This window comes from Phacochoerus africanus, chromosome 8 (genome assembly GCF_016906955.1).
Source record: "Phacochoerus africanus isolate WHEZ1 chromosome 8, ROS_Pafr_v1, whole genome shotgun sequence".
Taxonomy (NCBI): Eukaryota; Metazoa; Chordata; class Mammalia; order Artiodactyla; family Suidae; genus Phacochoerus; species Phacochoerus africanus.
Genome location: NC_062551.1, coordinates 129,422,222 through 129,447,933, shown reverse-complemented (window position 1 = coordinate 129,447,933; position 25,712 = coordinate 129,422,222). Strand labels below are relative to the sequence as shown.

Sequence of the window (25,712 nt, the reverse complement as noted above, 5' to 3'; positions counted from 1 at the left end):
GGATTGTACATCATGATCAAGTGGGATTTATCCCAGGGATGCAAGGGTTCTTCACTCTCCACAAATCCATCAGCATGATACCCCACATTAACAAACTGAGGAATGAAAACCATATGATCCTCTCAATAGACACAGAAAAAGCCTTTGACAAAATCCAACACCCATTTCTGATAAAAACCCTTCAGAAAGTGGGCATAATGGGAACCTACCTCAACATGATAAAGGCCATATACAACAAACCCACAGCAAACATCATTCTCAATGGTGAAAAGCTGAAAGAATTCCCCCCTGAGATCAGGAACAAGACAGGATGTCTGCTCTCACCACTACCATTCAACATAGTTTTGGAAGTCCTAGCCACAGCAATCAGAGAAGTGAAAGAAATAAAAGGAATCCAACCTGTAAAGAAGAAGTAAAACTATCACTGTTTGCACATGACATGATACTATACCTAGAAAATCCTAAAGACTCTACCAGAAAACTATTAGAGCTCATCCATGAATTTGGCAAAGTTGCAGGATACAAAATTAATACACAGAAATCGATGGTATTTCTATACATTAACAATGAAAGTGCAGAAAAAGAAACTAGGAGAGCAATCCCATTTACCATCGCATCCAAAAGAATAAAATACCTAGGAATAAACCTACCTAAGGAGACAAAAGACCTCTACTTTCAAAACTATAAGACACTTATGAAAGAAATCAAAGATGACACAAATAGATGGAAAGATATACCATGCTCGTGGATTGGAAGAGTTAATATTATCAAAATGACTATACTATCTAAGGCAATCTACAGATTCAATGCAATCCCCATCAAATTACCAAGGACAGTTCTCACAGAACTCAAACAAAATATTTTAAAGTTTGTTTGGAAGCACAAAAGACACAGAATATCCAAAGACATCCTGAAAAAGAAAAATGGAGCTGGAGGAATCAGGCTCCCGGACTTCAGACTATACTACAAAGCAACAGTCATCAAAACCATATGGTACTGGCACAAAGACAGAAATATAGATCAGTGGAACAGGATAGAAGGCCCAGAATTAAACCCACACACCTACAGCCAACTCATCTATGACAAAGGAGGCAAGAATATACAATGGAGAAAGGACAGCTTGTTCATAAGTGGTGCTGGGAAAACTGGACAGCCACATGGAAAAGAATGAAATTAGAACACTCCCTAACACCATACACAAAAATAAACTCCATGTGGATTAAAGATCTAGATATAAGACCAGACACTATCAAACTCTTAGAGGAAACCATAGGCCAAACACTCTCCGACATAAATGACAGCAACATCTTCTCAGGTCCACCTCTTAGAGTACTGACAACAAAAACAAAAATAAACAAATGGGACTTAATCAATCTTCAAAGTTTCTGCACAGCAAAGGAAACCCTAAACAAAATGAAAAGACAACCCACACAATGGGAGAAAATTTTTGCAAATGAATCAACTGACAAGGGATTCATCTCCAAAATTTACAAACACCTTCTGCAGCTCCATACCAAAAAAACAAACAACCCCATCAAAAAATGGGCAGAAGATCTAAACAGACAGTTCTCCAAATAAGATATACAGATGGCCGAGAAGCACATGAAAAGATGTTCAACATCACTCATTATTAGAGAGATGCAAATCAAAACCACTCTGAGGTACCACCTTATACCAGCCAGAATAGCCATCATCAAAAAGTCTACAAACAATATGTGCTGGAGAGGGTGTGGAGAAAAAGGAACCCTATTCCACTGTTGGTGGGATTGTAAATTGGTGCAACCACTGTGAAAAGCCGTATAGAGATTCCTCAGAAAACAAAAAATAGAACTACCATTTGATCTAGCAATCCCACTCCTGGGCATCTATCCAGAGAAAACCACGACTTGCAAAGACACTTGTACTCCAATGTTCATTGCAGAACTATTTACAATAGCCAAAACATGGAAACAACCTAAATGTCCATCGACAGAGGAGTGAATCAAGATGTGGCACATGTATACAATGGAATATTACTCAGCCATTAAAAAGAACAAAATACTGGCATCTTTAGCAACATGGATGGACCTAGAAGGCCAGGGATAGAATTCGTACCCTCAAGGAGATTACATCAGGTTCTTAACCTGGTGAGCTACAATGGGAACTTCTATATGACTAGAATATTTAAGTAGAGGACATTCAGAGATCATTTCAGATAAGAATAGTCTAAAGTTTTACAAAATAAGTTTGGATGCAAACTGTTATATTTAGAATGGATGGGCAATGGGCTCCTACTGTACAGTACAGAAAAATGTGTGTGATTGTGTCACTTTGTTGTACAACAGAACTTGAAGCATTGTAAATCAACTTCACTTTAATAATAATAATATAAGGATATAGTCTGAGTCTTTGCAGAGGATTTAAATAATGCAAAGGGGACTGGAGAAATGGGGTTGTAGAAGGTAGCACAATCAGATACTTAATGATATTAACAGTTCAGAGGAAGAAAAGGACAAAAATTTTTAAGATATTTGAAAAATAATGAATTTGTTTTTCTGGAGTAAAGTTTATGTACGAGAGTAATGAGAGAGAAGGCTGGAGAAATAAGGAAGAGCCAGGACATCAGAGAGTCTGTATATAGATAAGAAGTCTAGAGTTTAATGATAAATGAAGGAAATCACTCCAGGTTTTAGAAAATGACTGACAACAGAAGAGATAAGAGCAACAAAGAATTGGAGGCAAGAATGGCTAGAAATCAATTAATTTCACTTAGCCCTTCCATCAAAAAGGCTTCTCTTATCTCAAATCCTAAGATGTCTTAACTGTCTCTTTCATAACCATTCCTTTGGTACTATCTTGTTATTTTTATTAGAGGCAGCAGAGTTTATTGGTTAAGAGCTTGAAGTTTGGGGCCAGGCCCTTTGAATTCAAATGCTAGTTGCACCAGGTCCTTTGCACCTAGCTGTGCCTCAGTTTCCTTATCTATAAAATGGAGATAGTCGTAAAACCTGCTTCAAAGTGATGTTATAAGGATTAAATCACTTAAAACATGTACTGTGCTTAGAAAAATGTCTGGCACGTAGTAAGTGGTATAGTGTTTGCTAGAATCATTTTTAAGTTTCTTGAGGGCAGGATCTGTGTCAGATTCGACTTTGTATCTCCAAAATTATTTAACACAACAGTAAATACCCAATAATTGTTGAGAAAAATGAAGAACAATCTAGAGTTAAATATGTGATCATTGTTAAGAGTAATGAAAAACAATCTAAAATAGCCACAGTGGGGATATGACACAAAAATTAACAATATTTAGCAAATGATTTTATAAAAACAATGAAGGACAAAAAGGATGCAGATGCCCCTGAGATAACAAGCCTGTGTGATCAGGAGACTAACTGCAATTTCAGGAGGTCCAGAGGGAAGCCATTTCTGAATAAAAGGGAAGTATGGAATTTTGGTTTTAGACTCTTGAGGACAAGATGACAGTGAGTCACAACAGCTTTGACAGGACTGAAATTCAGAAGAGGAGCAGGAGTGTGGCCCTACTTTAGAGGTCGGCTACATCAAGACAACCGCAGAAGAGCTGTAAGGATATGGATTTGGAATGGGGATTTTTCAATAATTAAGAATATCTTTTCTATGCTGAACTCCAATTAGTTTGGAGGTACTGTGTTCATATCCATCATCTCACCTACCTCAGCTTTAGTCCTCAAATTATAGTTGAGGACTAAAAATTATATGCAGGTACAAATCTATACTTTAAGATAATAAGGAAATTCAGCCATTTTATTGGGCTACCTTTATAACTAAATACTGAAATATTAAAAAGTCAATAATAAAATATAACTTAGAACTTACCCTGAGTCACAGAAACAGTTCCATAGTCCTTGGCCATGACTCCAGAGCAAGCGATTGAAAACCCGATTGAAAATCCGATATAAATTTACTTCCTCGACATCAGGTACCTTCCAGATGCGTGGAAGAACTGTACGGATACTTGTTTTTACTATGTCCAAAACCTAGTGGAAAAACCAAAGTTTTTCAAGTTTCAAAACTCTAGGTGAATATGTGTATATCTAAAATTCAAAGATGAATATATACAATTCAAAAGTGAATACACACACATGTATACTCACTCACTCACTCACTCAACAACAGCACAGAATGAAAGGTCCAAAAATAGATACTGCATATATGAAACTGGTATATGACATAGGTGGCAAGCCTAACCATTGGAGTAAGAAAAGATAAAATTTTAAATTAAATTTAAATTAAGTCAATACATGGAGATTTTTTTAAAAAGTAATCTTTATTAAAAAAATTGATGAAGTTGAATCATCATTTCACTCAAATTAAAAAAAATCAACTTTAGAATGATTAAGGTTTTAAGTTTGAAAAACAAACTATTACATATGTTAGTGGAAAGTATTAGTGAATACCTTTTAGACCTTGGATTATAAAAAGATCACTTAAATAAGTGTGGACTGTAAAAGATTAATAGATTCCAATCACATTAAAATTAAGAACTTCTAGCCATCAAAAGATACCTTCAAGGAATAAAAGATCAAGTTACAAACTGGGAAAATATATTCAAAACATATCCATCTAACAAAAGATTAGTACCAGGAATATATAATGAACAACTGACCAATTGCTAACATCAACACCAACAAATAGAAAAAAATGGACAAAGATACATGAACAGGAATTTCACAAAAGAGGAAATAAATATGAGCAATAAATGTTAAGAATAAAAATGAAGACTGAAATAAGACATCATTTTCTATCCATTTTATTGACAAAAATTAAAAATCTGATACTATCAAGTGCTGGAGAAATATGAATCTACAGTTCTTAGACATTGTTGGCAGGAGTACAAATTGGAAAATAGCTGAACATTATCTTCTGAAGTTGAAAATGCATGTACCTGATGACCCGGCAGTTTTATTCCTAAGAGAAACTCTCATAGGTCAAAAATAAGAGCCATATACAAGAACATTCAAACAGTTGTTCACAATTGTAGACACCTGGAAACAACCTAATTCTCCAACAATGAAAAAGTGAATAAATAAACAGTTGTATATCTATTCCTTTGGACATGTATATGGATGCCAAAATGAATGAAATAAAACACACAACACATTAATCACATAAATATAAGCTTTTTTAAAAATACATACCAGTGATTACATAAGTATGAAAACTTTTTAATAGAAATAAAAATAATTAAATTTAAAAATTTTATGAGGAATAACCATAGATATAGTAAGAACATATAAAGAAAATACAAGGGGCAGGATGCAATTCACCTATACTGAATCCAAGAAAATGGCTGTTTGAGACACAGAGAGCCTGGGAACAGGAGGCAGTCATTTGATTACATAATAGGTTATTGCTAAGATCCTTGTGTTGGATGTTGGGTTCACACATGGTACAGTAATTTAAAAACTGTACCTAGATAAAAGCTGGCCATACACGGACCAATAATGAGAGAGTATCATGACACAAGGACAGAGATTGATCTAACTCTGGACAACTGAAAGCCTAGAGGTTCTAAAAAAAATTATAAATTCCAAAAAGCTACTTTATTGAATTTACATGAATTTAATACTTTTGCAATTCAGGTATTTCCAATGAAATGCTTTTTTAAAATAGAAACAGACTCACAGACACTGAAAACAAACTTATGGTTACCAAAGGAGACAGGTCAGGGGTGGTAGGGAGGGATGGACTAGGGGTTTGGGATTGGCACATGCACAATGTGGTATATGGAATGAATGGCCAGTGGGGACCTGCTGTATAACACAGGGAACTCTACCCAATATTCTGTGATAATCTATATGGGAAACAAATCTGAAAAGAATGAATGTGTATACCTGTATAACCAAATCATTTTACTGTAAAGCAGAAATTATCACAACATTGTAAATCAACTATACTCCAATAAAACTTTAAAAAATGAAAAAAAAAGCAAATACCAACAAATAGTTATTCTCATTTCAGTTCACCAAAGTAGATTTTTCACTTCTTCTTTTATCTATCTAATTAAAGGAACTGTCCATAAATATGAGAGAGAAGGATGAAAACAGACTTTCAAACATAAAGGTGAATGAAGATAGAAGATACCATTTCTCTCAATAGACACAAACATATAGAGAACTGGGAGCAAAGGAAGAATATAATATGTTTCTCTTTAAAATGGTCATATTTAAAGAAGTTGTATTAGTTTTCTCTGATGAAGGAAATTTTAGAATAAACATTTGTTTAAAAATCAACTTAGGAAAAAATTTTCAATATAACATTGTAGTTAGAGAAGACTATCCACCACAGCTTCTCACAATGAACTGTGCAAGCAGCCCAACTCCTTCCCTTCCCGCTTCAGCTTCTTTCACTGGGAAGTGGGGACAGTAACATAAACCCTAACACTGGAAATTTTAACATTACTTTCATTTCAAATTCCATTGTTAAATACTTATTCAACTTTAAAGTGATCTAACATTTGAGATTATGGGTTTTCATTCATTTCTTTCTGAATACATCCATAGTAAAATGCATATGAGGCATGAGAGCCAATGAGAAGGGCAATTAACCTGTTTTGGCTGCTTGCACCATGCCAAGCACTGTACTAGGTGTATCACTTAGAGACTCGCTTGGCCACTACTCCATATATGTTTTATTTTTAATTTTGAGAAAATTTTAAAAGAATGATAGTTTAATATGCTACCCTACATATGACTAAAAGCAGCAGCTTCAGAAAGTGGTCAGGCAGTTAGGGGTGAGGAACACAGCTGTTCCACTCCTGATGTTTCCTCCAATGTGGAGGTGGACACAGCTTCAGGCCTCTTGTGCCCACCAATCACACCTGCCTGAGGAGTGATTTCCCAGGTTGCGAGGCTAGCATGATCTGGGCAACCCAGAAACCTGCTCCTTCTTTGCCAGGGCACCTGCTGAGAAGACATATTCCCTTTTGCCTTCAGTTTTTTTAAGGAGCCTCCCCAAGGAGGCAAGCTCTAGTCCTGGACTAAGGAGTGGGTTAGAGAGACCTATAACCAGGAGGACATGAGGGAAAACAACCAAGGGAGTGAGAACCTTCCCACAGGCTCTCCCCTCTGCCTGCAACAATCTCCCCCTGTCTCTTCCCCTGGAGAACGTCCATGTCTCACCTCAAACATCACTTCTTCAGGGAGACTTTCAGTTGCCACTAAACTGCTGTGTGATCCCTTAATGCTCAAGTCTTCCCCTATTAATAATTATTCCACTTTATTTTAATTCCCTGATTAGTTAAAAGAGATTGTTATCTACATAAAAAGAGAAACTATACCCATCTTGGTAATAAACTTATCATGTCTCCAAAGCTCAAGATAGGCCCAGCACTTAGGTGTTTGTCTCAGTAAAGATGTTCATTGCAAGAAAGTGAAACCTTTGCAAGCAAGGTAAAAATCAGAGCTAACACTTATTGAGGGCTTATAATAGACCAAGCATTGTTCTAATCATTTTTACATACAGCAATTCATTTAATCCTCAAAACAAAAACTTTGAGATAGATATAACTGGTCCATAATCCTTTTTCAAAAACACTGAAGCTAGATTCCATAATTATACACATTACTCTTTCTACAGGAAAACATGTGAATATTCAAACCAAGAGATAGACAAAAATAACAACTTCCTGTTGAGTCATTGTCACCAAATGAGTTCAGGTGGGTTAGGTTTTGCTGCCTAATGCTTATGAAAAATGCTTTGGTTTTGGAAACATTTTGGATCTAATTTTACAGATGAGAAAGCTAAGGCATAGGGCAGATAAGTAACTTATCCAAGATTACACAGCTAGTAAATGGATGGCTGTGTAGCCCAACCTATGTTCTCAAACACTATTCAACAATGCCTCACAATTAATTTGATCTGTCCTGGTGCCAATGGCAAAATCCTAGAAAAGAATCCAACTGTTTCTTCTTAGATTCAGATTCACTTCCATTAAAATAATACTTGAGAAGATGGGTGGGGTCACTATTACAGAACTAGGTTGCCCAGGCACCCCCTTCATCAGAGCCATGGAGTCTATCAGGGACCAGTTTACTTAAAAGGCCAAGCAGATGGGGAGACAATGCCTCCTGCACCTTTAGCAAAACACCTGCTGAATAATTTTAGGAAGGCAGAGGATAGGCAGGTAAGAAATCAGACTGGGATGAGGTGAATTAGCATCAGCTCTATTTGTTTTTGTTTTTTTAATAGTTCTTTCCCCAACACACTATTTTTTTCTACTGTACAGCATGGTGACCCAGTTACACATACATGTATACATTCTTTTTTCTCACATTATCATGCTCCATCATAAGTGACTAGACATAGTTTCCACTGCTACACAGCAGAATCTCATTGCTAATCCATTCCAAAGTCAATAGTTTGTATCTGTTAACTCCAAGCTCCCCAACCACCCCACTCCCTCCCCCTCCCCCTTGGCAACTACAAATCTATTCTGCAAGTCCATGATTTTCTTTTCAGCATCAGTTCTATTTGTAATGCTGTTTGGATTTCTGGGTGCTTTGGAATTAGAAGTAAATGGATGTCAGATAAATAATTTGTAAAACACAAAAACAAGTGGTCATCAAGGTGTCCTTTGTGTTTATCTGTGAACTCAAGTGAGGCTAACTTACAGAATATGGATACCCATTTCCTGACCTTGTGGCTTTTAAAAGCATCCTAATCTAACATTAAACTCTCCAAGGGAAAAATAAATAGGCGATTCAGTCAATGAAAGCATTAATAAAGTGAAAAGATTTATCTTTTCCATATGAAATATAATACATCTGAAGGCATAAAGCACACAGAAAAATTCATATTTTGAAAGAACATACAGATGTTGAATGACAAACTGCTCCATATGGCTGAACAGTAGGTCCTAAATTAAAATAATAGCATGAGGTGAGAGAGGTTTAGAAATAACATTAAAATCACTACATGCTGTACTAATGATGCATGCAGCAGCCATGGCTATAAGGTAAAGGCATCATTGCTGATGCAAAACGAACAGCCTTGAACAGCATCTATGTCAGCCCAAATAAAAAGAGATGGAAAATAATAACATCAAAATGCATGCAGCAGCAGCTACAATTGGTATTAAGAAGAAATCGCTATTTAGAGAAAAAACACTTGATAAACAAGGATCTCTTAGAACCCTAAAATAAATGCAAATATAGCACAACCTTATTATCACTACTTATTTCTCTTCATTCTTTAATCTTACTTTATGCTTGATATCACATCAGAGAATAAGCTTTTCAGAAAATTTGGCACCCTTCACAGCCCACCACCACTGCAATATTTTCAAACCTTGTGTGTATTCCTTACAAACTATATAAAGCAACTGCATTCTCGGCAGAAAGCTAAATTACCCTAGTGTGGCGTTACCACAACGTGACATTAAGTAAGATTAGCTGTTTCCATTCTCACCTGCTGAGGGTTCTTTTCAGTATTTTAGTCCTACATTGTTGACATTTAAATTTTACACACATTAAGGAAAATTTGAAATAAGGCATGTGGAAGAGTTTGGGTTGTGTGGCATTCTAATCTTAAGAGTTTTACAACATTCTAATGAGCAACTAACAAATGCTTCAATCCTGGAATAGAAAAAGAGAGACACTTGTTTCAACAATGGTTTCTAAATGAAATTAAGAGAATTAAAACTGAGAGTCCTATGCACTCCACATCTAGAATTGTTCTCAGGATGTGGCAGTCTCCTAATCAATATTGCTGAATGCATGTTTGAATGAACAAATAAATGAATGAATAAGCAACTCTCAAAATCCACTATTATGCCTACCATAGTTCTTGTACAAAACTGGTAACCAATAAATGTGTGTCAAATTAAACTGCATCACATCCAACCTTTGTGGTAGTCATGGAGACATGCCATTTGAATCTAATTGTACAGTCAGCTGACAGCATCTCCATTCAGGATCTGTTACGACATCCAAGCCAAACTTATGGTCTCCCCAGAATGCTCCAGGCCAAAGATCGAGCATGGATGGGATACCAGAGAGGGGCTCATTCTACTCAGTGTGATCCCACTCATGGGCACCCTTTGTTCTGGGCTCCCCATCAGCCTGACAGGCCTTTCTCAGAACTTCACTAAAGTCTGAAATTCTTCCTCCCCAGTCCTCCTGGCTCCCAGTCCCTGGTGTCAGACCAACATTGCAATCGGAAGGCTCTTTCTGCCTATTCGAACCCTCTCTCTCTTCTTCATCTTTCTTGAGTGTTTGCTCTTATAAACCTCTTTCACTTCTAATTCTGTCTTATGTCTGCTTCCCAGGGGACTGAACTGACACAGACATCCAATGATTATTGATATCACCCCAGTTCAAAGATGGATAGATCTGATTAATCCACATTTAGATGCTAAACTAGCTAAGTCCTTGGCCTTCTAAAAGGTTAACTTTTAATAATATCTAATTTTACAGTCTAAAGCTGACCCACATTTCTAGGTTTCCCTTTGTTTTCTTGGATGCAGTTTCTAGCTTTAGAAAGCAAAGGTTTCAGATAGTCAAGTGAATGGTCAACATGTTACAACCTGACAGACACGTTTTTATAACTCATTTATACATATTCTATACAAAATAATTCTACATATTAAGAATTCTTAGTAAAATAGAAACATCAGAGAAACAGCCTGGCATGAGGATTCTTAGAAGGAAAAATAAGTCACCTGTATTTTACACTTTCTAAGGCTAGAGCACCCTGCCATACGCTTTCTCGCGTCCTCAAAAGAACATTCCAGTACTTAATGTACAAATCTCAGAGAAGTTGTGAGAAGTCACCTGCCCCAAGAAAAGGGCAAAAGCAGTAGTGAACCCCAGTCTACGTGTCTCCAGGTCCAGTTCCTCTTTCAACTGCCTGTTATTGCCCCTTTTGTTTAAGATCAACATAAAGACATTTAAAAAATTTTTTTTTCAATATACTTTGAAACTAATTCACTATATGGATTCTCTTGTTGTCAATAAAAATATATTTCAGTCAGTCAGCCATTCTCTGATCCCACTTTACCTCTGATTCTAACTGAAATAATAAAGTGGGGAAGAGGTAGAGAAAAAAATTTATATGTATCATTATATAACTATGAAGAAGTCCCATTCTTCACTATACAGCTAAGAAGTTAAGAGTCTATTTTGGAGAAAAAAGCCTCTTAAAGAATAAAATGGTTGACAAAAGAAAAAGAGTTCATGAAAAGGTCAAGAAAAATTGCTACAAATAAGTTGCACAATGGGTAAATCTTGGGCTTCCTCTTCTCATCATGGTCCAGGCTCAGCATCCCTCAGCCACCTTTCAGGGCCTCCATGCAATTGGGCAACTTTGCAAAATGAGCTTACTGTTAAGATTAGCCCTTACTGTTCTCTGAGAATCAAAATTCAAGCTATGAATTCTTCTGCCAAAAATAGAATTGTCAACTAAGTTACCTTGCACAAGAATGACTTTGATTGCTTGGGTAGCTTTTAGCTGGAGATGGAACATCTTGTTACTTTTTGCAAGCACAAAGGAAATATATAGTTGCTCTGACTAATGCCAACATGGAAGAAGCAACAAAGCAGCTCAAAGAAAAGGTAACTAGATATTTAAGTTGTATTAAGAATCATGCCTCTCACATTAGTGCTCTCACTCCCCTAACATGACAGTGTACATGAATACTGAGATGTAGCTGCCATCGGAGAACTGGAGGAAAGGATTACACAAGGATAACTTACTCCAACTACTCTTAGAGTCAATCAATACAAGAGAGGTTAATATACTGGCATAAGTACTTGCTAGTAAAGTGATAAGCAAGCATTTATTTTTACTTGAAATTTATAAACACAACTGAGCATCACAGCCCTAAAACTTGAAATAGATCATTTCTTCTAATTCATCAATATTATCACTATTCACACACACCATTTAATCATCCCATACAATGTTTATCAGACCTTTTCATATCACACGTAAAAATGGGAATAGCATTGTCTTAACTTGTGGCTATTCAGATGACACACAGCACTAGTCAAGAAGCAAGAGCACAAAAAGAAGCAGCTAGCTTGCTACTGACAGAATCCACAAGTCTAGATTTGAATCAACAAAATGTTTACATAAAGCCTCCTACAGATGACTACAAAGTAAGACAAATCCCCTAGCTTTCAGAGAGGTGGAAAAATTAATACAGAAATCTCTCAAGTCAGATCAGAAGTATAACTGAGTACAAAGTACTGTGAGGATTTAAAACAGGAAAAAACAGTATCTAGTTATGGAGGAATCCACACAGGCTTCACAGAAATACCTGTGTCTCCCTGTCATTCTTTCATTTTTAAAAAGATTATGTTAATTTTAAAAAAATAGAAATGTACCATCAATAAATGCATCCTCCAGAAATAAATTATCTTAATAATTTAGTACTTACTTTTTGAAAAATTTTCATGCTAGGTATACATTTTAAAACAGTACCCACATGGACGATTTAAAATGGGACAACACATATTACTGTATAACTTGTTTGTTTACTATCTTGGTATCTTTTTAGGTTGGTTATGAAAAGGAAAAAGTTGACAAAGGTTCTCCCTTTGACATTTTTGCAGATTCTCTGATGGAATTTCTCAGTAGGAGAACAAGAAGTTATTTAGAAGGCTACATATGGTCTAGATCCATGCTGCTAATAAATGCAGCAGCCACTAGACTCACTTGGCCACTTACACTTAATTAAAATTAAAAGTTCAGTTCCTTAGTCACAATGATGAATTCAAGACCTCACTCAAAGGCCATGTGCAGCTAGTGACTGCCATATTGGACATCATAAATAAAGAACAAATCCTTTACTGTCGAAAGTTCTATGGGACAACAGTTGTAGTAAAGAAACCCAGTGTTTTCATTTCACCTGGCTGGAGAATGAATTAGTGACGAAGACTGCACTGCATGGGTGACTAATGGAGAAGAGAAATGAAGGCCACCCAGATCTGCAGGGCTCCCTCAGTGCCAATGTGAACCACACTTGGCCTTCATCACTCTGAACCAGAACGCCTCATGGCCTAGGAGAAATCATGCACTTGGTGGCAGCTTATTGCTTATATCCTTCACTCATGATTATTAAAGTCTGGCTAATTTTACCAATGTGCACATGTTCTATACATCACTAGTAAAAAAAACTCATGCTATACCTCAGGTTAAGATCTGTGATTCTAGGATAGTACTCAATTGAATGCAACTGGACAGTATGGATGTACCCTAATTTATTTAACCGTATTCTACTGATAGGCTGCTTCAAATATTTTGCTTTCACAAATACCACTGCAATATATGTTCATGTATATAAATCATTTTATGCATTTCATACAGATTATTATTCTGTAGGACAGAATGCTGGAAGTGGTTTTGTTGAGTTATAGGTTATGAGCATCTGTTGTTTTGTTTTGTTTTGTTTTGTCGACAAGCCTCTTTACTTCTGCAGAAGGGCGCAGGTACTCCAAAAAGTGCACGCACCGAACAAAGGACCCTCCCCTATTTATCCCTAACACAGGTGATTTATCTGTCCCCTTCCCATTGGTCAGGTCAGGGCACACATTCTTCCCAGTTGGCTAATTTGAAACAAATTGTTACTGGGAGAAGAGGGAAAGGGGAGGGATGGGGGGGTCACAGGAAGGCAAAACCAGAGCAAAATGGAGTAACCAAGATTTCTTTTGATAGAAAAGACATTATGTTACTTTCCACAATTCCCCCCTTTCATTTTTTTATCAAGTATTATTTTCTTCAAACACTTTGATCACGGTTTGGCTCTCATGTTCTATTGTATCCATCAGGAGTATACTGGCTTGGTGGAGAGGGGGTCCCAGTAGCTTTGTTAGGGCAGTTTTTATTAATTTTTGAGTAAGTCCCCTGGCAAAAGGAATTTCATAACATGCAACTAAGACACGGACACTAACTACAGCAGTTTAAGGGGTAAAGATTTAGTCCATTTCTTTTTTTTCTTTTTTTTTAACCAATTTTTTAAAAGGTCTGTGAAGGGGTCATTAATACCAGAATTCTCTGAAAGCTCATCTGCTAAGGTTATTAATCTGCATAGGGCCTTGGTGATGGTGCTTTCTGGGGCAGTGTTGTTGGAAATGAATGTGCAGCACTGGATATCAATCATTACACAGACTCCACCCTTTTCTGCTAGGGTCATGTCTAAAGCAAGTCTATTTTCCCATGTCATTTGACTAGTTGGCCCTAGCTGTTCAGCTATTTCTTCAATGGCATCTCTAGTGTAATTAATGAATCTTTGTTGATTGTAAAAGATGTAGTTTATCCAACCAACATTTTTGTTTATGGTTGACCACCAAAAGAGAGCAGATTCAAACACGGATCTACCTGATTTCTTGTCTTAAATTTGTTTGGAACACCTATTGAGTCAATATAGACCTGGGGGTCAAAGGCCCACCACCCTCCATGGGGGTGATGTCTCGTTTCCTCAGGATTGGCTAAGTTGAGATTGGGGCCTAAAGGCCAGGGTTAAAAGGACAGCCAATTGCACCAAAGTACAGTCTCACTTAGATATTCCGGAAGGATGCCCATTAGTGGACTCCCACAATACCACCAGACATCTGCCTGGGGCACTTGGAACTGGGCTTTATTGTGGGGGTGATGTAGGACCAGCTTTCACTGCACCTGGTCAGGTTGCCTAAGAAAGTCGCCTTTGCTTCTTGTCATTTTAGACATGAGAAGTTGACATTTTCATTTGGCTGCTGAGCAGTTCTCGGGGGCTATTAATAGATTAAAGCAAACTTTCTTTCTAAAGATTTGTACCAATGTATTCTCTCTCCAATAGTATAATAATGGTCCTTTTATCCAGACTATTTCCATCACTGGATATTATTTCTTATTAATTTTTTGCCAAAATGATGTTTTTTCACTTGCTTTTCCTTTATCATTAGTGAGGTCAGGGGTCTATTTACATGTAAATTGGAAATTTGAAGATCCAGAAATTATCTTTTCATGGCTTTTTTTTTTACATACATGCCTTTCCATTTTATTTATTCATATTTCTAGGATAGTTTGCCTTTTGCTGATTGACCTTTAGGAAATATTGGTTTACTGATATTACTTTGTGTGGATTTTTTTTCTTTCAGCTCTGCCCTCTGTGTGTAGACGTTCCCAGGCCAGGGATCAAACCCACACTACAACAGTGACAACGCTGGATCGGATCCTGAACCACTTGGCCACCAGGGAATACCTGCTTTGTGTTTTATATGCTGTAAGTATCTGTCTTCCTCAATACCCACCCCCTGCCCCTTTCCCTGCCACCCATGCTCACCACTTCTGCCTTTTAACCTGGTTTAAGACATCTTTGGTCATCCATTAGTGTCCATATAATCAGATATGTCATTCTTTTCCTTTAAGATTTGTACGTTCTAAAACCTGTTTCTCTTAGGAAGTCGTCTCCACATTCTAAGATTATAAACACAGCTTTCAATATTTTCTTTTAAATGTTGAAAATTTTCTTTTTTTACATGTAAAACTAGAATTTATCTGGAATTTATTTGTGTATATGATAAAAGATAAGGCTTCCAATTAAGTTTCTCACCAATACGTAGACAATTGTTTTTGTATCATTTAGGAGAAAAATTACCTTTACTCCACTGATTCGAAATGTCACATTTATCATGTATTAGTACCTTATACTTTAATCTGTTTATGGGCCATCTATTTTGATTAGCAACTTACCTAAACTCTATCTTCTAGATTACAGAAAGTACACAGATTTGCAAAAAAATCAGAATTTCAATTCCAATAAGAAGTCCTTATTTTAATCAATCAAAGGCACAGACAGTGACCAAGCAAACCAATACTCGAGGATTATGGTAAGTTTTCTGTCCACCTCTGTTACCAGCTTTGTTGCATCCTCCTCAACAGCAGCACAGTGTCTGCTGACATGACAGGACACTAAGTTGTCCCTTGCCAAATAAGTTAATATACAATAGTGAGCTCAATTTACTAAGAGGAAAGTATACAATGTCAAAGTCATCATTTGATCAGAGTCAACTTTCAGCTTAATTAGCAATAAAGCCCAGAATGGGGAAATGGCAGTATGCATTATTAGGGAATACAACAGTTTCACTATGGCTACTAAAATAGCATATTTCCCTGAAAATAATGCTGCAATGCATTCACTGGGCCCCTAGGGCTGCTGGCCATGTCCATCTCTTGCTCCGAGACAGCTCGCACGTACCTTGTACTGTCTCTTCACATTTCCAAAGTCCTACTCCACTGGAAGAAAACCTTCCCATGTTCCTACAACAAGGCCATGGACTCTGCCTTCCCCCCACTAGGATAAATGCTCCTGGTTAGGACAAGCCTTCCCAGCTGACTTACTGGAGGATTTTCCGTCACCTCTCTTTCCTGTGCCATGCCTCTCTTCTAGATCATTCTCATCAGCAACTAACAGCTGCCAGGCTACACCACAGCCACAGCAACACAGGATCCAAGCCACGTCTGTGACCTACACCACAGTTTGCAGCAACACCAGATCCTTACCCCACTGAGCAAGGCCAGGGATCGAACCTGCGTCCTCATGGATACTAGTCAGATTCATTTCTGCTGTGCCACAAGGGGAACTCCAAAAACTAAATATCTCCATCTTAAGAGAAAAAAAAAAAAAAAAAGCCTATCATTAACCCACATCCCTTTCCAGCTACCACCACATTTCCCTTCCCCTCTCAGAAAAATTCTTTTAAAAAAGTGCCTATACTAGCTGTGCCTTTTTCCTCTCATCTCTTTTTTGTGTGTGTCTTTTTTTTGCCTTTTCTAGGGCTGCTTCCTGCGGCATATGGAGGTTCCCAGGAAAGGGGTCTAATCGGAGCTGTAGCCACTGGCCTACGCCAGAGCCACAGCAACGTGGGATCCGAGCTGTGTCTGTGACCTACACCACAGCTCACAGCAACACCGGATCCTTAACCTACTGAGTAAGGCCAGGGATCGAACCCGAAACCTCATGGTTCCTAGTCGGATTCATTAACCACTTCGCCACCAAGGGAACTCTTCCTCTCATCTCTTGAACCTACTCTGGGCAAGTTTTACTCCCCACCATTCTGCTGAATTTGCCAGGATCATGGAACCACAGACCTCCATGTTATCAAAACAAGAACCAGGTCTTGGTGCTCATCTTCTAACTCCATATGCAACCTTAGCTCTGAACTAAAAAACTCATATATATAACCACACACTCAACATCTTCAGTTGGATGTCTAATCAATATATCAACCCTAGCATGTCCAAAACCAAAATCAAAGTAAAATAAGACAACAGGAACGACAAACATCCACCCATTCAATTACAACCCTAGCTAAGCACCATGAGTTCCTGCCTCAGTTACTCAAAACACCTTCTACCTATTCTCTATTTCTATTCTGCCACATTCCTTCTCCCCCAATTCTATTTTTCACAAGTAGCTCCTATGATCTTTTCAAATTATAAACCAGACTATGTACCTCCTCTGCTCAAAACTTTCCAGTAGTTTCCCATCACTTGGAATAAAACCCAAAGACTTTCCATGGCCTCTCAGTTGTGATTGGACCCTCTTATTTGTCAAAATTCAACTGTCACTCCCATATCACTTACTCTTGACCAGCACAAACCAACTATCCTGTAAATAAGGCAATAAATGGTGTGCCCTATGCTTCAAGGACTTGTCAAGCTAACTTCTACCCAGGGCCTCTGTATCTGCTCTTCCCTCTGCCCCAATGCACTGTAGCTACAGACGTGGTCTGCATAGTATTTCTTTCTCACTTCATTTAGGTCACCTTCTCTTAATTTTTTAATTCTGATTTATTTCGCTTCATAGTAGTTAACACAACCCTACTACTATTTATTACCAAACACCTTAACTAGGATGTAAGCTCTATGAGACCACAGAATTGTGTGTGTGTGTGTGTGTGTGTGTGTGTGTGTGTTTTCCAGTCTTTTTTTTTTTTTTTTCAGGCCTGCACCTGCAGCATATGGAGGTTCCCAGGCTAGGGGTCTAACTGGAGCTGTAGCTGCCGGCCTACACCACAGGCAGAGCAATGTCAGATCTGAGCCGTGTTTGTGACCTACACCACAGCTCACAGCAATGCCAGATCCTTAACCCACTGAGCTAGGCCAGGGATCGAACCCGCAACCTCATGGTTCCTAGTCGGATTCGTTTCCACTGCACCATGATGGGAACTTCCAAGACCACAGAATTTTTTTAATTCACTTGTTTATCTTCAGAGCTTAGAATAGTGCCTGAAACATCATAGATATGCAATAAATATTTCTTAAGGAAATAAGTAAACAAATGAGCATGTATGTAGTTTGATTATAAATGTGGCTAATGACCTAGCTTTATATGCAGCTTAATAATCCAAAAGAGCAAACACGTTTGGGGCATTCATTACTCACTTTTCGTTGTTTCACAGAGTCCAATTTTATAAGCCAATATGAAGCCACTTTTGTTTTATGATACTTCCAGTTATCAATGATCTGTTTTAGAGGAGAAACATTAAGAATTTTAATCTAGCAATTTCCTTTAGACAGGCATGGCTGTGGTTTTTAATCCCACAACTGGCCACTAGATGGTGCCTTCTCCTCTAAAAAAAAAACAAAAACAAAAACAAAGCAAAAAGAAAAAAAATAGTGAAAGCAGAAAACAACTTTCTATTAATGAAGAGTTAACCTATGAATGACAATGTGACTGAGGAAATGCTCCTTCACCCAAAATATTTTAATAACTTGGGCTTTCTTTCTAAATTAGGAGTAAGGCCTTTAATGTGAATTTTAGAACTCTGCCATTTTAGAATGTTCCACTGGGTGGTGCAAATGTGTGTGTAACAAGAAAACACAACAAAAACCGGTTCAAAATTTGACCAAAACCATTCAAGGTGTCACATTCAAATATTCTTGACAGTTTGCCCAGGGCCCCGTTTTGTTTTTTGGTTTTTTATTTTTTCCTGTTATTATCTCATTCCATAGGAGATCTTTGAAAATCTTTATAAAAGCAGGCTTAACTTTATATGTCTTCAGTCATTAAGAACAATAATTATATTACACTGATTATTCTCACTTGATGCAGCTGAATCATTAAAATATGACTACACACTAAAAGATATTTTGCATTACTGATTATAAACATGATCTCACTGCTTATGAATTATAATAACTAAAACAACCTCTGTATTTTCTAAAACTTGTGGAGGTTGCAAAAGACATCAGTTAACTTTACTATGTCACTGAGAATAATGCTATCAGGAAATAAATTTTAGGAGTTTCTGCTGTGGCTCAGTGGGTTACGAACCCAACTAGAATCCATGAGGATACAGGTTTGATCCCTGGCCTCACTCAGTGGGTTAAGGAGCTGGACGGTTGGGATCCCACCTTGTTGTGGCGGTGTCATAGGCCCACAGCTGCAGCTCTGATTTGACCCCTAGTGTGGGAAATTTCATATGCTGCAGGTGCGGCCCTAAAAAGCAAAAAAAAAAAAGGAAATAAATTTTAATGTTTTACGAAGAAGAATAAAAACGTATGCACTCTTAGAATTTTGTATACACCAAATACTCACATCCTCTATCAGAAGTAATGATTCTGCATCTGATTTTCCTGGAAACCGGATCTTCATGTCCTTGAGAACAAATAAGGTCTGACTTGTTAGATCATCTTCTTGTTCTTTTGTTCTCAGTTGCCGCAAAGACTCACACTTAAATTTGAAAGAATACAGATATTTGGAGGGGGTCTTATTTCATTGTGCCACTATAATCTGAAAGACATTTCTAGGTAAAAATGATGCACTTTTAATTGAAAAAGATAACAATGAAAAAGAAAGAAAATAATGTTTTTACATTTTTTCTCAGCATTAAATTCTTAGGATTAAATAGATATGATTTCCCTAGAGTGTCTTTCACATTTCTACAGAGCTGTATTTTATGTGTTTAAAAAAAGACTTCCTGGTCAGTTTCATTTTCTACATATACCTTAGGCAATTACTGATTAGAAAAAAAAAAAGCATTCATTATAATCAAGTGAAATTCATTCACTTATATTCTTCAGACTTTTCTCTTTAGAAGCATCAACCACATTAAATAAACAAATTAAATAAGCCTCTGGTTTATGTGAAGGTACAGGGAGATAACTATTTGAGCATTGACAAGTAATCCTGGCTGAAAAATAAATCCACTGACTTCCTCAATATTGAATCTCTGGGATTTATTCTAAGAAATATACATACACAACTAATACTAATATGTTAATAAACAGGAAATATTATAGACAATGTTGTACTTCAGGGCTATATGGATAACTTATCAACGGTTTATGTTTTAACCTATCAACCCTAGTCCCATTAAAGAAAATTTTCCATACATCAAACATCCCCAGATTTACAGATATACTGCATCATATACTGCGAAACCACATATTTACTCAGATGATTTTAAACAGCATTATCCTACTCCATTAGCAAATGGAAAATAAAGTCCTCTTATCAGTGTTCATCCTCAAGTTCTATGATACAGTCAAGTCTGTGTTTTAAGAGTCCATACTCAGTTATAGGTGAAGAAAGATAAATAATCCAAATTCCAGGAGGCCATGAGTTGAATTATCAGAAGGATCTGAAGTTCGATCTGTCCTCCTCCTGGCTAACCCCTCTGCTACCTGAATCTTGGGTACGGCGCTAATCTCAGAGGAGCAAGACAGATGACTTAGGCTTACCATGGGAGAGCTAGTGGAGCTGGCATCATTACTGTGAGGCATATGCCTCGTGTAGGAAGAAGCACGGTTTAAAGAATGTGACCGAGACCCTGATGTTGGCCGGGATGCTGATATCATTTGTTGAGCAGAAAAGGGGCGGTTGTCCACACTGGATGGTGACTGAGATGAGATGGACCGAGGGCAACTGACTGAACGCCTTATGGAGCCTATGGATGGTGAAGAAGAGGGTTCACATAGTAGCAGAATTAGCAGAAGTTCTCCACTGTACTGGGTCTATACAAACCAACAATTAGCAGTGTGGCAATAAATGTCAAAGTATAGGCATCATCATGAGAATATGAGTTTGAAGTTAATTCTTCAATGTAAACAGTGAACCTGGTACAGAACCCCTGTTATGTATGGAGAACGGCTATCATGAAATAATACTTAAACAGTACTTCAATGTTCTATTCTTGAATAATGATATCAAAGGACCAGAAGAAAGGAAAACTAACATGTATAGAGCACCTTCTATAAACCAGGCATCATGCTAGGTGCTACACTTTTATCTTTATTCTCATAGAAACCCTCTGAAGTATGAGCCTCCATTGCCTGAAGGCTCAGAGAAAGAACTTTCTCAAGGTCACATGACAAGAAAGTAGCCAGGCTCAGATTTAAATCCTGACAATGCCAGTCCCCCTCCCCTTTCTTAAAATATCATGATACCATCTACTATAGCTGGACTAGGTTGATCACTTATTAGCATCTGTGTGTAGGTTAGAAATAGAATATTTTACAGCAGGATTCATGAGGGAAAATAGATAGGGGTCTATATAATGGCTAGAATAAATGGATTTTATAAAATTTAGGGCCCATGAGAAAAAAATGATAATAAAACAGAAGATAAACAAAGATTATCCTAAAGGAGTTTAAATATATAACTGGATATTATAAGAGTAGTACTAGACAGATAAATCTTATTCACAGGACAGAAGAATTTTAAAAATTAGATTTAAATTCCCACAGTAAAAGAGTTAAGTGAAGGGAAAAAAATATCTGGATCTAAAGGGTTATTCTCAGAACAACCAGGAAAAACCATAGAATATCTTCCTCCATGGCGATAACATTTAAAAAACAGAAGCAGTTGTTCCAGGTGAATTTCAATTCCTGACACAGAAAAACAGAATGTCACTCAATATTATCAATGTTTTTATCTTTTTATGTTCATATAGTCTATATACCCTGTTATATATTCTCTCTCTGCTCAGGAAATATATCAATCTTCACTAATTAAATAATTTAATAAAACTCACATGAAGGCAGGTTGAATACCCAAATATTTCTCTTCATTAGCTGTTGAAAAAAATTTAAACCTTTATAAAGGCAATGGACAAGAACCTTACATTCAGGGATGTATTTCTAAGGGAAATTTTGAATTGATGATAAGACTAATAGTCCTCATTTGGTTCTGGAGAGTACAAAAAAAGTATACTCATTCAAGCTATAAAAGACTTTTTAAAACAAAACAAAACAAAACAAAAACCTTCCATTTGTTCCAACTATTAACCTTCTCTTGAACTTGAAAGTCATACTAGTTCTTTTGAATGGACGGTGCTTCTAAAAAGGACTGTGTGGGGGCCAATCTTCTACTAAGAACATACCCTCAATAAAGCATGTCCTATTACCTACACCTTGGCCTTGCTCCCTTCAAGGGCTTAGGTGATGGTTTGGACATGTATAACCAGATCATAGGTGCAGAAAGAAATATCCTTTCCTTTGAAACACAACAGATTCCCATTTTTTTCCTCTGCATACACTGGAAATTCAGACAAAATAATGAAAGAGCTAGACATGCCAATGATATTTAAGAAGATCAAAAAAAAAATAGTTGAAACTTGCATACACAAATTATTTGAGAAAAAATACTTCTGCATAGGACTACCGTATATCAAACCAAAATACATCCTTTGGGACGGTAACAGGTTTAAAATTCCTGAGTTACTATCTACAACAGAAAGTGTTATACATCATCTGGATCTTGTTCTTGGTTATCAACAACCCTTTGGAGAGAAAACTCAAAGAGTTTATGGCTATAATATTTCGTAGCATTAAGATTAAAGACAGAATAGACAACAAATTGAAACTCTTGTTACAATTCCTAATATAAAAAAAATGGAATGAATAAGGAAAAATATAACTGAAAAAAATATATATAGCTTTAAGGTAGATGCAAATGATTGCATTTGGAGTTAGGGTTAGGGTTAGGGTTAGAGAGGCAATGAGATCATGCTGTATAGCACAGAAAATTATATCCAATCGCTTGTGATGGAACATGATGGTAGATAATGTGAGAAAAAGAATGTATGTATAGGGAATTTCCATCAAGGCTCAGTGGTAATGAACCCGACTAGTATCCATGAGGATGTGGGTTCAATCCCTGGCCTTGTTCAGTGGGTTAAGGATCTGGTGTTGCTGTGATCTGTGATGCAGGTTGCAGATGTGGCTCGGATCCCACATTGCTGTGGCTGTGGTGTAGGCCGGGAGCTGTATCTCCGATTTGACCCTTAGGCTAGGAACATCCATATACCAAGGGTGTGGCTCTAAAAAGACAGAAAAAAAAAAGTATGTATTTGTGTAACTGGGTCACTTTGAGCTATAGCAGAAATTGACAGAATACTGTAAATCAACTATAATAGAAAAAAAATTTAAATATAGCTTTAAAATGTGAATTTATACTTAAAAACATTTTAGTACACTGTCTAATCTCTATTTATTAACCTATTTGTCTGGGAACAAAGAAAAATCTCAGAGCTATAGGAACCCCAGCAATTTTTTTCTCACTCCTACCCTAATCCTCTGACAGTTCTTGCTGTTAGGGATGCACACATTAGCCAATAGAAAAGAGGCTTAAAAACTGATGAAAACTGGGTAGAACAATGACAACTTCTAAAAGAGAAATCAGAGCCATGCTTACACAGAGACACACTGAAAGTACTTAACAAATCTTTAAGAAAAAAGGAAATAATGGATAAAATACCTTACAAACTCTGGAATAGGTCTCAATAAACGTACATGAAATGAGTAAACAAATGAAATGGAACATAATACATATTTTCCCCTCCAAACACATATACATACCCTTAAAGACAGGCACATTAGCATGTATCTTTATGGAATAATTTGGAAGTAAAAGAAAGGCCCTTAAACATCTTCATCTGTTTGTTCTGTATTCCTTATGCATTTTCCCCATAAGCAGGGAAGGCCAAATTTAAAACTAAACATTTTCAGGAAACTAACATACATATGAAACTATTGCTGGAGATCGAGCCACAGAGGCCCACAAATGTGTTGATTGCATGATTGAAGGGATTCCTCTGTGGAGCCCTAGGACAATGGACAACAAAGCAAACAAAGAAATGAGAGGCAGAAGCTAAGAAAAGTCCTGCACAGGGGGGCAGCCTCAGGAAGGGGTATCCAATGGAGCTTGGGCAACAGCAGTACTGCACTGGATATCTGGGGATGAAGGACACAACAGTGGGCCTTGGGATCAAAGAAGGAACAAAAGACAGGAGACTGGAGGAGAGAGAAAAATGGGGGGAGAAAAAGAAGAAAAAGGGAAAAAGGAAGAGGGAAAGGAAGGAGATGGAGAAGCTGTTTGTTCTCTCTTCTGAACACTCACTTCCTGTACACCAAAAGCCCTGGCAGGTGCTTACCCGTGATGAAAACGGGAGGGAACAAAACTTCAACTATTCCACAGTTTTGTGGCTCACAGACACATTCAAGTCAAATGCCTAGAGAGATACACACATTTAAAAAAATAGGCGAGAATATAAAACAAAATGAGTGACAGAGTCGGGGACGGAATGACAGAATATTTTGGCTTAAAAGAGAGTGCAATCCGCAGATCAACCAGGAAGCACATTTTTAAAAAGTCCATGCAGAAATCTAGGACTTGGCAAAAGCTTTGAGATATAGAAGTAGGAACTATAGAGATCCTTAATTGAACTCGTTTGTTTTCTGTTTGCAGACTCTGAAAGGAATTGGGGGATCCAAACCTAACGGGGGTCCAGCTGGAGAAGGAAGTGGGATGGAATCCAGGTCTCCTCACACACAAGGGTTCATTTGGCCCAAGGTCTTTTTATTGAGTTCGATAATTTCAGTTCCGTAATTCTTCACATAACAACTACATTAGAAGAAATTAACTTACTGGACTGTTGGATTAATTTGTAGTGGTTGGACTGTTTAAGATTATATGTAACTTGCTTTTCTCTTTTCTTGTTTTGGTACTCTTCCTTTCCATTGTCTTCTGATTCTGAAGAGCTGCTGCTGCTACCATAGCTGCTGTCACTGCTATAGTACTTCTGTCTTTTCATCATCTCACTGCTCTCAGGCATGGAAGACAGAGGCTAAAATAGAAGGAAATGTGTTATTTTGTTAGAATTCAAAAAGGCTTATTAACATGATTAGTTACTATTTTTAATTCTCTGCTTATGATTACTGCCTTTCACTTAAGCCTGAAAAAATCAACCTCCCCGAGTACTGTTGCTACAATGCTATTCACTAATTGTTCTGTTTCTGTGAAATAGTCTTTCTTAAATGATATAGGTCAGTCATGAAGAGTAAAATGCTGTTTCAGCATGATTTAAACAAAGGACCAAAGTAGCCCAAAGAATCACAAAATAAAGACAAAATGTTTGAGATAAAACATACAAACCACACATAATCAGCTTTTCTCTGTGTTCCATGCAGAGGGATTACTCATTGCTCATCAAGACTCAGAGACATACCTTTGTTTTATCCCTAATGTTCAAAATCACTCAATAAATGTGCATGTGTGCATGCTTATGAGAGAGAGGAGAGGAAGGAGGAATAAGAGAAGGAAAGAAGGAAGGAAGGAAGGGAGGAAGGACGGAAGGAAGGAAGGGGAAAGCAGCATTTATATAAACCATTATAAAAAAATTCACTATAAAGTAGGTCGTATCTTAAAACAGAGCCTATGAGCCTGTCCACTCACATACTGTGCAACAAGAACCAAGGTATTCCTC

General features: G+C 37.2%; 1 protein-coding gene and 1 long non-coding RNA gene across 7 annotated transcripts in view; one reads left to right on the top strand and one right to left on the bottom strand.

Moving 5' to 3' along the window:
* Positions 1-25,712, bottom strand: part of TTLL7 (tubulin tyrosine ligase like 7) — a 156,144-nt gene that overhangs the window by 28,888 nt on the left and 101,544 nt on the right. For 4 of the 5 annotated variants that reach the window (XM_047794247.1, XM_047794249.1, XM_047794246.1 and 1 more), the window contains 5 exons: positions 24,875-25,073; positions 20,689-20,894; positions 19,544-19,678; positions 18,388-18,468; positions 3,838-3,998 (listed from right to left, as the gene is read on the bottom strand). In XM_047794247.1, coding sequence (XP_047650203.1) covers positions 3,838-3,998; positions 18,388-18,468; positions 19,544-19,678; positions 20,689-20,894; positions 24,875-25,073 — 782 coding nt within the window. Of the gene's footprint in view, positions 1-3,837; positions 3,999-18,387; positions 18,469-19,543; positions 19,739-20,688; positions 20,895-24,874; positions 25,074-25,712 lie in introns of those variants that run through there. The other variant, XM_047794250.1, reaches the window with a different exon arrangement.
* LOC125134668 (uncharacterized) lies at positions 15,155-24,955 on the top strand. Of its 2 annotated transcripts, none has more exons than XR_007136705.1 (3): positions 15,155-15,223; positions 15,712-15,830; positions 24,695-24,955. It is a non-coding gene; the product is annotated as an uncharacterized LOC125134668 (long non-coding RNA). The 2 variants fall into 2 exon arrangements; XR_007136704.1 differs by lacking the exon at positions 24,695-24,955 and adding an exon at positions 16,391-16,462.